Below are 16,091 nucleotides of genomic sequence, written 5' to 3'. Positions count from 1 at the left end.
CCCGCTTGGTCCTGTGAGGTACTTCCTGGGCAGGCATGAGGCTCAGTGCTCATTGGAGGAGTCAGAACTCTTGCTTCCTGACCATTCATTTTCCAGGAAGCCCAGTCACACGGTGAGCTCTGCTGACAGTGCAGCTTTCTGGTCAGATGTTTCAAGCTCTAAGTTTGTTCACCAGCGACGAATGGTGCCATTCTTCACCTTGCTGCTGTGAGACCACCAAGAACTTAGGCAACCAGAGGCAGAGTCACCAGAGTCCAAATTAGCCCATGTCTGAAGAAACAAACTACACTATGGAGCAATTTTGCTCATAAACAATTTTTATTTTTGTTCTCAGCATGTGCCCTTAAAGAATCCAAAATGTTGGAGTTTCTGATTCTCCAGGGACCAAAGGTGAGGGCACTGTATGGGACACCCAACCCTGGCTCCTGGCTCTCCTCTGAGGAGCTGGTGTGCCAGCCTCACAGAGAGGGCTGACAGTCACACCTAGTCCAAGACGGGGAACACAGCGAACAAGGAATTAGTACCACAGACTCAGTCTGTAGAGGGCTTCAAATACACATATTCTATATATATAAACCTGTTATATAGGATTTCAATGTATTGGTTTCCTTGTGATCTGCAATTAAAATACAAATGATAAAGATGTTGCACACGGCTGACTCCCCTGCTCAGCCCCCCTCCCACCCCAACATAAATAACTTACAAAGGTCAGATGACCCTAAGAGTGTCTGCTGTTGTAAATATTTTGTTTGTAAAACTGTTTCCCCTTCCTCCCCTGCAAACTATCTCTGAGAGCTTGTAACATAGCAGCATGGAATGGACGAGACTGGGGCAGGGAGCAGAGCTGGTGGGGGGCATCAAGAATCCCTGCTTCTCACTGACCAGCCCCAGGTGGCATTGCAATTCCAGGAACAACAGAGGCTACACAGGAAGCAGAGAATGGGCAGTGTGGCTCTGGCCTCTCCAGGGAAGAGGCTGGACCACGGAGGAGCCGTGAAGGCATGGAGGTTTTGAAGACAGAGCGGAGCTCCGGCTGTCCTGGCTCAGTATTTACAGTGTGTGGGAAACCCTGTTTCTGAAGATGCCTCTTCTGAGGGTAGCTGTGGAGGAGGAGCTTAAACCAGCAAAGCCAGCCCTACAGGCCAAGTCCTGCTATGTCTTACTTGGTAATTCCCACACACACCCATGTGGGGACTGATCATGATGGGGCTCTGCTCGGGACTGTGGCTGGGAGAGCTGAGGGAAGGGAAGGCATGCCCTAGGGGGAACGCCGGCCCTTCTTAAGCATTAGGTGGCACTGGATGGTCTGGATCCGGTTCTTGGCAGGCACGAACTCTGGCTGTAGCTTCAGTGTTGACTCATACCACACCAGGGCCTTCTCAAACTCTTCCTGTGAGGGACAAGGAACAAATATGAGGGGGATGGCACCACCTGACTCTAAACATGGCTGTGACCAGTGACAACCCATGACTTTGCAGTGGATGTTAAGTCTACAGAGAACTGAGGTGTGGGAGGAGACGACAGTAGCCTATCCCCAAGGCACAACCATAAAACAAGCAGTGGCTGCATCCACAGACTAAGTAGCAGCAGAAAATTGACCTGTATTGGTCTGGAGTGTCAGTGGCTCCTAAGAGCCACCACCACCTGAGATGTGGCTGGCATGGTGCTAGTGCCTTATGACATTCCTTCCTCAGGCTCCCAAGCCTCTGGATTAAGGCCTGGCAAACACTCACTGGGCACCTGCTTTGATTTTCTAGCATTCTTGGCAAGATGGAGCTGAACTTGGGCATCTCTTACCACTGTAGGATATCAGGACTTTTTATTTTCCCAAACATTTAAAATACATAGAAATGATGACTGCTACACTGAGAACACCAGGATGGCCTCATTGGCTTTCTCACCCAACAAGACACACTAGCTCACTCATAGCAGCAAACTTCACATTTTCTGGGGATAAAAACAGTCTCCAGTTTTACGAAGCAGAGAAGGCTACACATTCAGCAATGCTAGCCTGGCTGGCCAGAGCCAACCAGAGCCTCACTCGGATATGGTACCAGCCTGGCTAGAGACACTAATACTAATCAGAAGTCAGGATGACACATACACAGCTTACAACCCAGGGCGCCTCATTCCATTATCTGTTAGGAGAGCAGCATGGGCAGCAGATGGCTCAGTTCACATGTTATATATGGTCATCACAGTTTTGGCAGGGACCTCTGGGGTTTTGAGTTTTGAAATAAAGGCTGGGGTTGCAGAGCTCACTTGCTTAGCGTGTTCGAGGAGGACCCTGGGTTTGATCCCCAACATCACATACACATACACATACATATACACACACATACACTCTGTCTGTCTGTCTGTCTGTCTGTCTGTCTGTCTGTCTGTCTGTCTCTCTCTCTCTCTCTCTCTCTCTCTCACTCCCTCATGAAAGCAGACCTCTTTCTGACCAGAGGAAGAACCTGGTGAGTGGCATTACAATTTTCCCTTGTGAACAGTAGCTTTGAAGCTACTAGAGCTCATCAATGAGTGTTTGCTGGGTACCTCGTCTGCATCTGCACATGGAAAAGAGAAGCTGTGTCCCAAGGGGCTCAGAGTCTAGAGGGAAAGGCAAACACCTGAGCCAGTTCAAGTGTTTTAGACCAGTGTGTTAACACTACTATGCTAAAACCTTCATGGTGAAGAACCATGGAGTTGTGAATGCTTAGATTATATCACGTGTTATTTAAGGAAACACAATCCATAGGGCCAGAGAGATAGATGCACAATCAGGAGCACTGGCTTCTCTTCTAGAGGACCTGGGTTTGTTTCTCAGCACTCGTTTGGTGGCTCACAACTGTCTGTAACTCTAGTTCCCAAGGATCTAATCTCCAAGTACACTAGGCAAGTACATGGTACACATAAATACATGCAGACAAAATAGTCATACACATACAATAAACAATCTAAAATAAAATGCAAAAAACCTAAACCCAAAAAAACAACAATAACCCAAACCAACCTCTCAAACCCTGTGGATAAACTTTATGTTGGTGTGGCTGGTAAATTTGGAGATAACTTCTGGGGAACTGAAGCACAGTGACATATTCAAAGACAGCTTTGGAGTCAAGATGTGCCTCGGTATCAGAACTGAGCTAGCTTACACCCCAGTCTCACCATTGCCACGTAGACATTGCCCAGAGTGAAGTGGTTCACGGCGAAGTGTGGTGCGATCTCCACAGCCATGGTGGCCACTATGACAGCATCATTCCAGAGCTTCGCATTGTGCAGGATGTTGGCCAGGCTGATTAGGGGCACATCCTGGGGAGGAGGAAAGAGGGGGGGGGAACTGAGCTTCACTCCTGACTTTTCCAGGCATGAAGAATACAGTCCTGCTCCTGGGAGTTGACAGAGTGTGACATGGAGGTACACAGGACTAGGCTGCTGTCCCAGAAGAAAACCCAACAAAACCCTTTCATTGACAAGGCCTTAAAGCATTAATAATAATAATAGCAATTATTATTAATGCTCTTCCACTGGGTTACAAGCCCACTTTGGAAAGCAAAGACAACTGCCAGCCAGTGGTAGTGAATTTGTGAGTAACTTCCACAGGAACATGGGCTCTTGTCACTGCAGAGGGTGAACACAAAGTCCACAGTCAGACCTGGCCACAGCCACAGTCTGAGTTGAGCACTGACAAGAGAGTGAGCTTGCAAGTGCTAGACAAACACTTCTAGGGAGCAAGGACTAGTGTGTCACTTGTAGCAGTTGCTGACGTGCCCACAGGTCACGATCAGCCAGCTGCCTGTGTCTGTGGTGACTGGGGGAACTTCCCCCTAACTGTTGTGGCAGTCTTCACACCACATGCAAGACCAGCAGGTGTGCAGAGACTCTCTGTCCTGCACAGTGAAATGCCTTATTGTCTTCCGTGTCTGCTGCCCACAGTGAAGCACACAAGGGCAGACTGAAGAACTAATGACACCAATTTCCACAGATTTTTTCCCCTTTAAACATGTTATGTGAGCATGGCTGTCACACACTGTGCTGGGTTCTATGGGAGACATGGACAAACAACAAAAAGGGACCCATCTCTGTCTTCACTGGGCAACTGCAGAGTGTATGTCCTTAGATGAGAACAGTATTCAACATCTGGCCCAAGGTCAGAACGTTAGTGCGCAGCACAGCTGGGCTTAGAACCCGGAGCTGCCTGCCCCTGGTGAAGTGGCTCCCTTTTGCCAGCCCATGCACTATCTGAAAGCAGACACAGCTGGTTTTCTACAATGTGGAACTAGGAAAATCCACTATAATCAGTTGTACCCTCAGCTTCTGTAGCAACACTGGGTGCTATGGAAAGATCTACAGTTAGCATGTTGTGCATGCAGGAGACAGGGAATTTACTGATATACATAAAGAGATAGGAAGTGAAGCATTCAGGAGCATCCCAAACCCACAGGGGATGAGCTAGCCCCAGAAAGACTCCCAGGCAGGGGGCCTGCAGCCAGAGGACACCTTGTATGAGGAGTGGCTCTCCAGTAAAATAGGAGAGGTGTGAGGTGACAGCCTGTTAGTACGATCTCAGAGCTTCCTTTATGCTCCATCTCTTTGAGGCAGGGATAGCCACAGACCACCACCTCTCCCACCATGTCCTCAGTGCATCACTTTCACACTGGCTGAGCATGAGGAGGCCTAAGTGAAACAGCGTAAGTCACCGGCCATTGGAGAGGAACACACACAAGGAGGCCTCACCTTCATCTGGTGTGTGTGGGGTGTAGACACCCGCTCACCGCCGCACTCACCTTCATCTGGTGGGGAGCATAGTGCAGGGCCTGGCGCAGGCAGTCGATGGCTTTTTTCCCCTGACCTTTGACTCTCCAGTAGAGGGCTGCCATGCTGGATAGGACCCATGACGTCTGATTCTGCAAAGCAACGGTGGGCTAAGTAGAGTCCCCTTGACCACACACCCAATGTTGTCATGATTAAGAGGTGCTGGCGCTCAGTGTCCTCCTGGATCAATAGGACAATTCTTTTTGTTTTTTTGTTTTTTTTTTGGTTTCTCTGTGTAGCTTTGGAGCCTATCCTGGCACTCGCTCTGGAGACCAGGCTGGCCTCGAACTCACAGAGATCCGCCTGCCTCTTTCTCCCCAGTGCTGGGATTAAAGGCGGGCGCCACCAATGCCTGGCTTCAATAGGACAATTCTATGAGCCAACTTTCTACAGATGAGAACACTGGTTCAAAGAGCCTGGGTGCCTTGTCCAAGGCCACTCAGGTACACAGCAGTGTGGTGTTTGTGTCCCCATTTAATTCTATTTAACTTCTTTGAACCAAGAAGTACACATGCTTACAAAGAGAAACATCACCATCTCACCTCTGTCTACTGTATAAGTAAACACTACTTTTAGTTTCTTTTATAGCTTTTCAGAATTTCTTTGTTTTATATAAGCAACTTTTGATACAGAATTTTACATTCACCTTTTAAAAGCAAGCCCATTTATATGAATTAGTATTTGCTTCACTTTTAGCAAACAGTGTACCTTGAAGATCTTTCTCCATTGGTGTAAGGGAAAGCTCCACCATCATCTTGTTAATGGCTGCATAGTATTTCCTTGTGGGGATGTCTGCCATTTACTTGACAGTAATGAATACCTCTTATTAATGAATACCTCTTCCCAATATTTCATCATTAGAACGGGATAAAGAAGGTCACACAGGTGTGAGCACATGTGTACAGTCCCAGAGGTGGACATGGCATCAAAGGGATGTACATCCTTTGCATTTGGTGGATACCACCATGCTCTTGTTCGCTGGACTCTAGTGGCATTCTGACAGAAACATGGATGCTCCCATTTCCTAATAACTGGGTGACAGAGACTGTTAGGGACATTTGTCAGTGTGATAGTTGAACACTAGTTTTTGTTTGCATTTCCCCACTTATGAACAGCACCGACCACTGTTTCATATCTGTACTATTTTGGACTCCTTTTTTCCAGACTATTTCTGTTAACTGTTCTGAGGTCTTTGTCATGTTACCTGCAAACAGTACTTCATGAGTACTTCATGAGTACTGTTAGGAATTCCCAAACAGGCACCTCAGGATGAAGGCTACCTTTGGACCCCCAGTGGCTCATAATACATAGTTTCTTATTTCTGCAGAATTTGGCTTATTCATTTATCTGCAATGCCTTCTGGATTTCTGGCAATAGTTAGGAAGGCTGCTTTTAACTCCAAGATGATCAAGAAACTTTACTGTGTTTTTCTCCCCAAGACAAATTTAAATTTCATTTTCACACTGAAATCTTTGATTCATTCAAAAGTTAACCTGGCATAAAATATTTATCCAACTTAGTATTTTCCTAGATGGCCACCAAGTTGTTTCAACAGTATTAAAAGAAAAGGTCATGTCTTCTAATGAGATGTTGCCTTTACCACACATAGAATCCCATCCATGTGGTCCTATGTATTGCTGTCTCATTCACTCTCTTCACTGTGCAATTAAATGACACTGTGAATTTACTACAGTGCATGCATCCATTTTCTATAGATGGGGACTTGAGTGACTTCCCGCTTAATGTCCTATGTACAAATACATGTGCAGAGTTTCTGTGGCCAAGAGCAGATATTTGCCAGAAGCACTGGGTTACAGGACAGATAGATGGTAAAAAACCCACGAGAGTTCTACATTGTTTCCTACACACTTACCAACTTACAATTCTATTAATGTGGATCAAAAGGGCTCTTTGCATGAGGCATATGATCCAGTTCTGAGCCATCGTGGGTGTAAAATGGTCCTTAACTGGGATCTTCATTTCTATTTCTTGAGCTTCAGTAGAACTAAGAATTACTTCATGTTTATCAAACATTTCTTCTTCCTAGTTTTCCTCTGTGTTTGGATGCACTGAGGCTCATGCTGGCTATGCTCTCTACCACTCAGCTGTACTCTGCTTTTCTGTAGGCTGGTGTGCACGATCTTGACCCATCACCCAACTATCTCCTAGCTTTTCAGGCTTTCTGGTCAGGACTTCTGCATCTTCTTCCACTTTCCGTATTTCACTCTAATTTTCAAAGTAATGTTTTTGATACTTGGCCCTTAATTTACCTGGAATCAAGTATTTCTTTAAGATGTAAGGATTAAAATTGCTAACCAACAGCTGCCTCTCTCTTTAAAAGGCCCTATCTAAGATAGATAGATAGATAGATAGATAGATAGATAGATAGATATAGACAGACAGACAGACAGACAGACAGATAGATAGATATCCTGGGATGGGCCTGGGGATGTAGCTTAATTCTTATTTTCCCAAAGCCCTATGTTTGATACCCAGCACCAAATATATCAGTAGATAGCTATAATTCTATCATTTTGGAAGTAGAAGTAGACTAGGCCATACAGCAAGTCTGAGGCCACTCTGGGGTACACAAGACCCTGTTTCAATAACAACTGAAGGAGAAGATTACAGTGCCCTTCCTTTGGGGTGCTTAGCTTTAATTGTGAACTTGACACAATCTAGAATCCCCTGAGAAGGCGGTCTCAGTGAGGAATTATCTGGATTAGCCTTTTATGTATGGGATTATCTTGATTATGTTCATTGCAATGGGAAGATATGCCCACCGAGGGTGGCACCATTCCCTAGGAAGGCGATTGTGAACTATGTCAGAGTGGAGTGAGTGAGCTGTCACAAGGATGCATGCATTGCTTCATGGCTTTCTGCTCTTGACTATAGGTGTGATGCCACTAAGCTGTCTCACTCCTGCCACCTTGAATTCCCCTACGTGATAGACCATAAAGTGGAATTGTGAGCCAAATAAAGACATTCTCTCTTAAAAAAAAAAAAAGGGCCCTATCTACTCCTTAATCCTTGTCTTTCCTTAGAAATTCAAGGTTCTGCTTTCTTAAGAATTTTTAGAACAAAAAATTAAATTAATAAATGACATAGCACACATGTGTGTCATGGCCCGAGGATTGAAGTCAGAGGAGAACTTTAGAGAGATATTTCTCTCCTGTCTCCCTGTGGGATCTGGGGATGGAACTCAGGATGCCAGGCTTACACCCAAGCCAGCTCTTCCTGCTGTGCCATCTGACCAGCCCAAAAGTTCTGCTTTCATTTCGAAGCTCTGCTGGCATTTTCATTTTCATTCTATCAGCAATGATTCTATGGGTCAGGCCGACAGGCTAATATAATAGTGTGTGTGTCTTCAAATTTGTAAGCATGGTGTACATAAATATAAATATTTACAAATATAGACCCAAGAACATTGACTCTATTTAAGTCTTTCAAAATGTCTTTCAACTTTTATCACCACTGTTCACAGATTCAGCTTTATTTGTTGTTACACCAAATCCTATGAACATATTTTTGCAACAGTGGAAATAGAACTTATCGTTATTTACTGACCTTACACACAGCCACCTGGTAAAAATGTTTCTAAAAATCTGACTGTAGAGTTTCTGAGTATTGCAAAGATAGCTGTATCCTTTTCGAGAAACATTTATGTCTGCATAACGCACTAATAATTATTTTTATTGATTTATTTGCTTGTTTCCAGTATGAGGCATGTTCTCCACAGGCTCGGGTATTTCAATTCTTGGTCCCCAGTTGCTGGTGCTGTTTGGGGATAGAGTAGCCTTGCTGGAGTATGAATGTCACTGGGGGTGGGCTCTGACCAGAGCTTTGCCCAACTGCTTTCTCTTCCTGTATGTGGATAGAGAAGTCATCTGTGGGCTTCCTACTGCAGCACCCTGCTGCCATGCCTCCCTGCCATTATGAACTATCCGTTTTGGAACTGAGAGCTCACAAAACCTTTTTCTTCTGTGAGGCACTCCTGGTCATGGTGTTTGACCACAGCTGCAGAAAAGTAACTAATACACAGGCAAGGTTGAGATGTAGGGGGTTGGCACACTTTTCCCTGAAGCCAGAGAACGGTTTTCATCTTTTCCCCATTAGGAGTTAGCTCAGAAGTTCTGCTACTCGGACTTTGGTGGTCAGTCCCTGACCACTGATTCCACAATAGTTCATGGCATGGATGAAGGCTGATTTCTCAAATGCACTCTACTTCTCAGAATTTTCTCTATTAGTTTGGTCAACTCTGGACTTTCCTAAGGTTCCACTACTTTCTGTATTTCTTGGACAATCCACATTGGTCAATATAAATCTTAAAAATACATTGTTGGGTGTGCTCAGCTCCTAAATCTAATCACTGTATCCTCTATTCTCACAAGAGGCCCAGAACTAAGTAGTTGCTCCAAACTATTGAATTAGTGTTGAAAAGACCAAACAATAAATACTGCAGAAATCACGACACAGAGACTTGTTATTAGTTATGAGTGCTCTTCCTTAGCTTAGGCTTGCTTCATGCTAGCTCTTAAAACTTAACCTGTTTCTCTTCATCTATGTTTTGCCTCAGGCCTTTTTACCTTTCTTTCCTTCTGTATGTCTTACTTTCACTGCTTCTCATGTCTAGCTGCCTGGCTTCTGGCCCCGGGCATGTCCCTTTTGTTTTCCCTTGTTCTCTCCTCCTCTCTTTCTTCTCTCAAGTCTAAATTTCTCCGTTTTAATCTCACCGCCCATCAGTCCTGTTCGTCCCTCTTCTGCCTAGCTGTTGGCCATTCAGCTTTTTATTAGACCGATCCGGTTCCCTTGGCAAGCAAGGTGAAACAGCAAAACATCTTTCATCTACAAATGTAGCACAAACAAATATAACACATCAGTTACATCATTAACAAAGGCAGCAGAAACAAATGTAACACACCTTCACATATTTAAAGCTATATTCTGAAGCATAAACAAATGTAGCATATCTTTGACTAGTTAAAATAATATTCCACAGCATTATAGTGACATCAGGGAGAAGAGGCACCAGGGAACAGGAGCTAGAAAGGATAGGGGAGGCTAAATCAACAAGAACAGCAAAGGCTTGAGAAAGCTGCTGGCCACCCATTAGGTCATGCCCCACCTCTGACCATGCACACAGCTCCTGACCCAGGGAAGCCCTTGGAATAAAGATAGCCACATATTAAGCTGTCAATAGGTGTTAGTTGTTCTTATTAACACAGGCCTTCCTTCACTCTGCTACTAGGCTTTTCCCCAGTTCTAGAAATAATATTTGCCTTCCTGCTAATCCTGATTCAGAAGTATGATTTTAACACGGTGACTCTAACTTGGGAAGTGGGACATGCTCCAAAAACAGCCCCCAGTAGAAACTCCTGGGGAAGTGTTCAAGGTTTTCAAATTGGTGGATTTCTTCCATTCTGTTTTCCAATTTACTAAGTCTCTCTTCAACTGTATCTCGTCTACCATTTTATCCTGATTGTTATTTCACATCACTTTTTGCACTGAAAAGATTTCCAGTTCTTTGTACTATATCCACCAGATTATATTATATAATCTCTCATTTTGTGGCGCCTAGTCTTCCTTTTAGCCACTTGAACAGTTTTTGGCATCCTTATGTTTCAAATTGGTCTGTTTCTTGTCCATTAGGCACGAGTTCTTCTCATATTTGTTGAATATAGGTTTTCATAAGATAAAACCCAAAAAGGAATCTATGCAAACTGGCTTGCTTCCCTTGACCCTCTACTCTCCCTCTTCCTCCTCCCAGACACTCCTCCTGACAGTAATAAAACTCACACTCATACATCTGCCTCAGACACCTGTATTCACTGTTTCCTTCGCCTGCAATACTCATCTAAATAGCTACTTGGCTCATCTCACCATTTTATTTCTCTGTGATCCTCCTAGGATCACAGGAATTCGTATATGTGATTGTGTGCATTCCAAAGCTCCATGATCTGTTCTCTACAATCTAGAGAGACCTGGATGCCACAGAGTCCCAGTAGGGTGACTCAAGTGTAAGCCTGAAAACCAAAGATCAGGAGCACTGAGGGCAGGTAGACCTCCATTCCAGCTCAGTGGGGAAGAGAAGATTCAGCCTCCATCCACTTTCTATTCTGTACAGTCCCTCCATATATTAGATGAGGCCCACCTTCATGGGAGAGGCCACCATTTTATTGTTACTTGGTTTATGTGCAATACCTCAGAAAATACATGGAAAATAGAAGCCACGTAATTAAACGGTCTTGGTCCTTATGATGGTTAGTGTTAATTGTCAACCCGACACAATCTAAAATCGTCTGGGAAGAGTCTAGAGGAAGAATCGTTTACATTAGGTTCACTGGTTGGCATGACTGTGAGGGGTTTTCTTGGATTTATTGAGGCAAGAAGACCCACCGTGAATAGTAGCACCATTTCACATTCTGGACTGAATGCTAAGGAGAGAGCGGTTGTGTGCTAGCATGCATGCATTACTCTCTGCTCTTGGCTGTGGATGTGATGTGCTGAGCTGCTTGACATTCCTGCCACCTTGGCTTCCCCACAATGATGTCCTATAACTTGAAACTGTAAACAAAACAGTTTAAGTTGCTTTTGTAGTTTGTTTATCACAACAACAGGAAACAAATCTAAGTCCCTGTCAAGATGGTCTATAAATTTATCTATCATCAAAACCCTGCTGAAATGAAGTCCCAGGGAGACACTTAGCACATGCTAACCTCATAAAAATGGCTGTGAAGAGCTGGAGTCTTGATAGCTAAGTTCTCTCCAAGTGTTTAATTTGAGTCTAGAGTCTGACCCCAAAGCCACTCCCACTACAACCAGGAAGCATGGCTTCCATGGAGCTAGGCAGTTGGGTAGGATAAAGAATCAATGCACTTCTGCCTGTTCTCCAATCCTGCAGGGCCAGCTGGGCACAAGACTGAGAATCTGAGAACCAAGCTCTCTGTCCTTGGCAAATGTATATTTAGGCACAGTGATGTTCATGGTCGGGGGCCTTAGGCAGGCTTAAGCACTGATGTGTTCACAGCTGCTAGCTGCACAGGAGGCATAACTTTGAAAGGAGAGGACAATGCTGTCAGGCTAACCACATCTGCCTGCTGACATTTGCACATAAGTTCATTACATTTCATGTATAATTCTTCTTTCTCTGTACTGGACACATTACAAGGACTTAAAATGGCTGCTGTGTAGGACATGCAGATTAGAAATCAAAGTCCCACAGACTACCGCAGTGTTAGACAATGAATGCCACCCCATTTCCAAAAGCATTCCATCCAACGCCAGCAGAGTCATGCTGGCAGATGCCCACTTAGAAGGCCAGAGCCTCAGAGCCTTGATGCCAACTGCTCTCAACTACTTGGGACATGACCATTGCACCCCTCTCCAGACTGCACAAAACTTAAGAGCTCCAGGTGGCTCTGGCTGTGAAACGGAGCAGACTCTGGTTCTTCTGAGAACATGGGCAGGATGGGGTGGGAGGAGTGGCAAAGCCTCACTCAGCTCCCCAAGGAACAGTGGCTGTGAATGTGCAGTTACCTCTCCTGTGTGTCCTATCCTTCAAGTCTACTCACCAGCCAGCCATAGGTGCCAAAGATGCCTGCCACATGACCAAGGCTACAGACCATACCACACTCCCCTCGGAAAGGCACTGCAAAAGCACATTGTCACGGGCAACCAGTGGCCAGGAACAACCCTCTATCACAACACCTTTGAGTGATATCACTGAGACAGGTATCTTTCTCCCAGAATCCCCCACAGAGTTTAGCTTTGGAGGCCACTGGACTGATAGCTCACCCTACCCATTGGGGATGGACAGGGTTTGCCTGCATGTAGGTCTGTGAACCATGTGCATGCCTGGTGCCCATGGAGACTGAAGATAGCATATCCCCTAGAACTAGAGTTATAGACAGCTGTGTGTCTCTATATGGGTCTCTGCAAGAGCAGCAAGTACTCTTCTGTTTTAAATTTGTTTTTTTTTTTTTTTTGTTTTGGCTCGTAATTTTTCGTACCAATGCCAACTCAACACGGCAAACTGGGATAACTTATCTTCCAAAGTTCAGACGCACATCTAAAGTTCCAAAATTCAAATTTTATTACATATATATATATACTATATATACATATATATATACATAAAAAGACCAATAATGGCAGTATGTTATGCATTAATAGCAGCAACAGCTTTTCCAGGTTCTGAGTCATTTGAACAAAATTCAGCAAGTACTCTTAAGCACTGAGCCATCTCTCCATCCTTGTATCTCAACATCACCACTTTCTTCTTTGGGACTTGTTAAATGTAGAAGATACTTGCTCATTTCCCCCTCTCCCCCAACTCTAAACCCCATCTCTAACCCCCTTCCCTACCCACCCAACTTTGTATACTTTTTATTTTATAAACCCTCAAGACCAATTTGTGTTAGCTTTTATTCTTGGATGTGTCATCTTCCACTGAAGTGTGGTCAACTCACCGAGGCTACACTCCTGGAGAAACTGACTCTTCAGCCCCCAGCTTAAAATACATTATAATGGCTAAGGGTAGAATATAGACATGGGTCAGCAGGTGGCTGCAGCAGGTAAAGGCACTTTGGACTAAGTTTGACTACCAGAGTTTGGTCCCTGGAACCCATATGTCAGAAGAAAACCAACCAGCAAGTTGTCAATTAACCCATGAATTTGCATATACACATAAATGTAATTAAAATTAAAGTACATACACATACACACACACAAAGTAAGCAGTGTGCTAATCACTACCTTCTGAACTGATCAACCCATTTTCATCTCATCTACACCCTCAATTATGTTATACCGAAGCAAATCCCAATTCTTATATAATTTCACCAATAAATTTCTCAGTGTACTGCTGAGGTAAAAACTCATATTAAAACCTATGGTTAATAGATTATGTCTAAAATATTGCAACTTATTCTATAATACCATCAATTATTCAGTTGGCATATTTCACCCAATTGGATTATGAAAATTCTGCCTTGCTTTTACAGTTTGAGTAATAATTTTGGTGAGGGCCATACATTGCAGTTGGTTGACACATTCCTTCCGCCTCATTTGCTCTCTGGAGTCTATCTAGCTTTTTCTCACCTTGCTTCTGTGAGGAAGCAGCGCTACACAACAAGCAGCCCCTCTCAACTCTTGCATGCTTCCTGGTGACTCCATCTAACATGCTCCTTGTCCCCCAAATTGTCTATCAACAGCTACTAGGGACTGGATTGGACTCTAATTTGACTTCTTAGGGAGAGAGAGGGCAGGATTCTTTTTAAATAGTGATGGGAACTTTCAACAGTCCACATACAGTGCTATTATACATCTGTGAGCATGGCAACACCCCTAATACACCAGGGCTATCATTCCTAGTGTTTTAGTTGGAACATCCCATATAGTTTTCTAATTATTTACATTTTAAATAAACCAGCTATTCTCATGCTCCCTAGACAAAAATTACTATTTATTAGATACATGTGGTAAGTTCCATCATCACAGTCACTAACTTCATTATCCAAATTAGCCTGTTCTTAGCCAATAGGAGCTTATTTAAGTTGGCTCTAAGTTCTTCCAACATGACCTAATTGTTGTCTTTGGGCGATTTCTTGGGTTGTTAGACTTGGTGGTAGCTATTTCCAGGGGCTGGAGAGATGCTCAGTGGTCAACAGCATGTGCTGAGCTTGCAGAGGAAGGATCTGGGTTCTGTTCCCAGCACCCTCAGGGCAGCTCGAACTACCTACAACCAGAGGCAGGGGAATCCTATGCCCTCTCTGGCCTCTGTGAGTACCTGCATCCACATGGTGCACAGATTCACTCAGGAATCCACACACACACACACATAGAATAAGTTAATCTTTTTTTAAAAAAGCGATTTCTTCAAGAAATCCTGGCTCCTTTCAGTGTAACAGGGAGCCTGGATACCGCTGTTGAGACACTGAGGTGCTCCTCGGCACAGGCCAGCACTGCTGCAGTCTCCAGCGGATGAAGTCAGGAATGCTTATTTTACAAATGATACAATGCATTAGAAACCCTTACTTATATTTCCAACTCAGGATAGATGCTCATTTAGCAGCCATTTTCATGCAACTGCAAGACCTGAATCTCTAACAACATCAGAAGCAGAGGACAGCACTTGACATTAACAATAACTTTTAAAGAGTGAGAACTCACAAGCAGAGGTGACAAGGGGAAATCAGATAACTGAGGTTATGCTAAACTAAACTGTTTCTACATGACAAAAGAAACCAGCAACACTGTGAAGGGACACACAACCACCAAGTTGGGTTGCTGGTTGACCCAGATGGCATGGACTCTGCACTTGGGAAATGGGTCACATGGAGGGAGAACTCTCCTATACCAGCTCACAAGGTCAAACAGAACCACGTGGCAACCTAGCACATGCTGCAGTGGCGATGGCAGCTTGGTGCAAATCTGGTGGTGCAGAGGGGCCTTTGCAGAGGCATCTGAGCACCATGTGTGGAAAGCTCAGCTGAGTCTTGAGGGTCTGATGATTCTTATTGATCTGAACCCAGAGTGGAGTCTAATTAATGTCATCTGCTGGCAGTTGGTGATAATTAATGGCAATGCCAACTCAATAATTCCCCAAGGAGATAATTACTGATGGGTACTTGAAGAATACTAATGGGTAATGACTATTTAAAAGTTGAAGTCAAGAGAACACAGAGGTCTTTGCTATGCTGCCATTGGTCAACAGGAAGGAAGAACACCACACCTGTTGTTCTTACAGCCTGTGCTAAGATACTGGTTTCCCAGTGGGGTCCTCAGATCAGCAGTATTACTTGGTATCACCTGAGAACATAGTTGCAACAAAAATCTTAAGCTTGACCCTAAGATATTGACTATGGAAGAGGGCCACATGGGTCCGTCATTATGTTTAAACAAGATTATGACTCTGGTGTACCCTGAAGCCTGATTACTATAGAGAGCCACTACTCAGAGCTAAGAAACCTACAATGGAAGTAGTGCTGGGTTAACTTTTAAGCTCTTCATCCATGAAAACTTAATAAAGGGTGGTTACAGGCAACAGAGCTTATGGTGAAAATGACCCTGGTTGGTGAACTGTATCTGGACTGGCTAACTACAATAAAACATGAATGTAATTCATGAAAAACCCTCAGCCTGCGCAGGATTCTAGGTCCATGAGACTATTACTAAAGAATTTGATGCTTAAATGGAACTTGAAACCTAAGCTACAATGGATGATTTAATTTGTTCCTTTTGACCTTGGTAGAGAAGGGAAACAGGCAGAAGAAGATCTACTTTGCAGCTCA

General features: G+C 44.2%; 1 protein-coding gene across 1 annotated transcript in view; it reads right to left on the bottom strand.

Annotated features, from left to right (window-relative positions):
* Positions 1 to 296: 296 nt before the first annotated feature.
* Positions 297 to 16,091, bottom strand: part of Ttc17 (tetratricopeptide repeat domain 17) — a 105,886-nt gene continuing 90,091 nt past the window's right edge. The window contains exons 23-25 of the mRNA XM_027422409.2: positions 4,773 to 4,892; positions 3,154 to 3,297; positions 297 to 1,390 (exon numbers count right to left, since the gene is read on the bottom strand). Of these exons, the coding sequence (XP_027278210.1) occupies positions 1,259 to 1,390; positions 3,154 to 3,297; positions 4,773 to 4,892 (396 nt within the window). The 3' untranslated portion in view covers positions 297 to 1,258. The remainder of the gene's footprint in view (positions 1,391 to 3,153; positions 3,298 to 4,772; positions 4,893 to 16,091) is intronic.

Source organism: Cricetulus griseus, chromosome 6, assembly GCF_003668045.3.
Source record: "Cricetulus griseus strain 17A/GY chromosome 6, alternate assembly CriGri-PICRH-1.0, whole genome shotgun sequence".
Taxonomy (NCBI): Eukaryota; Metazoa; Chordata; class Mammalia; order Rodentia; family Cricetidae; genus Cricetulus; species Cricetulus griseus.
Note: the sequence above shows the minus strand (reverse complement) of the source record. Positions and strands in the feature narration are given on the sequence as shown.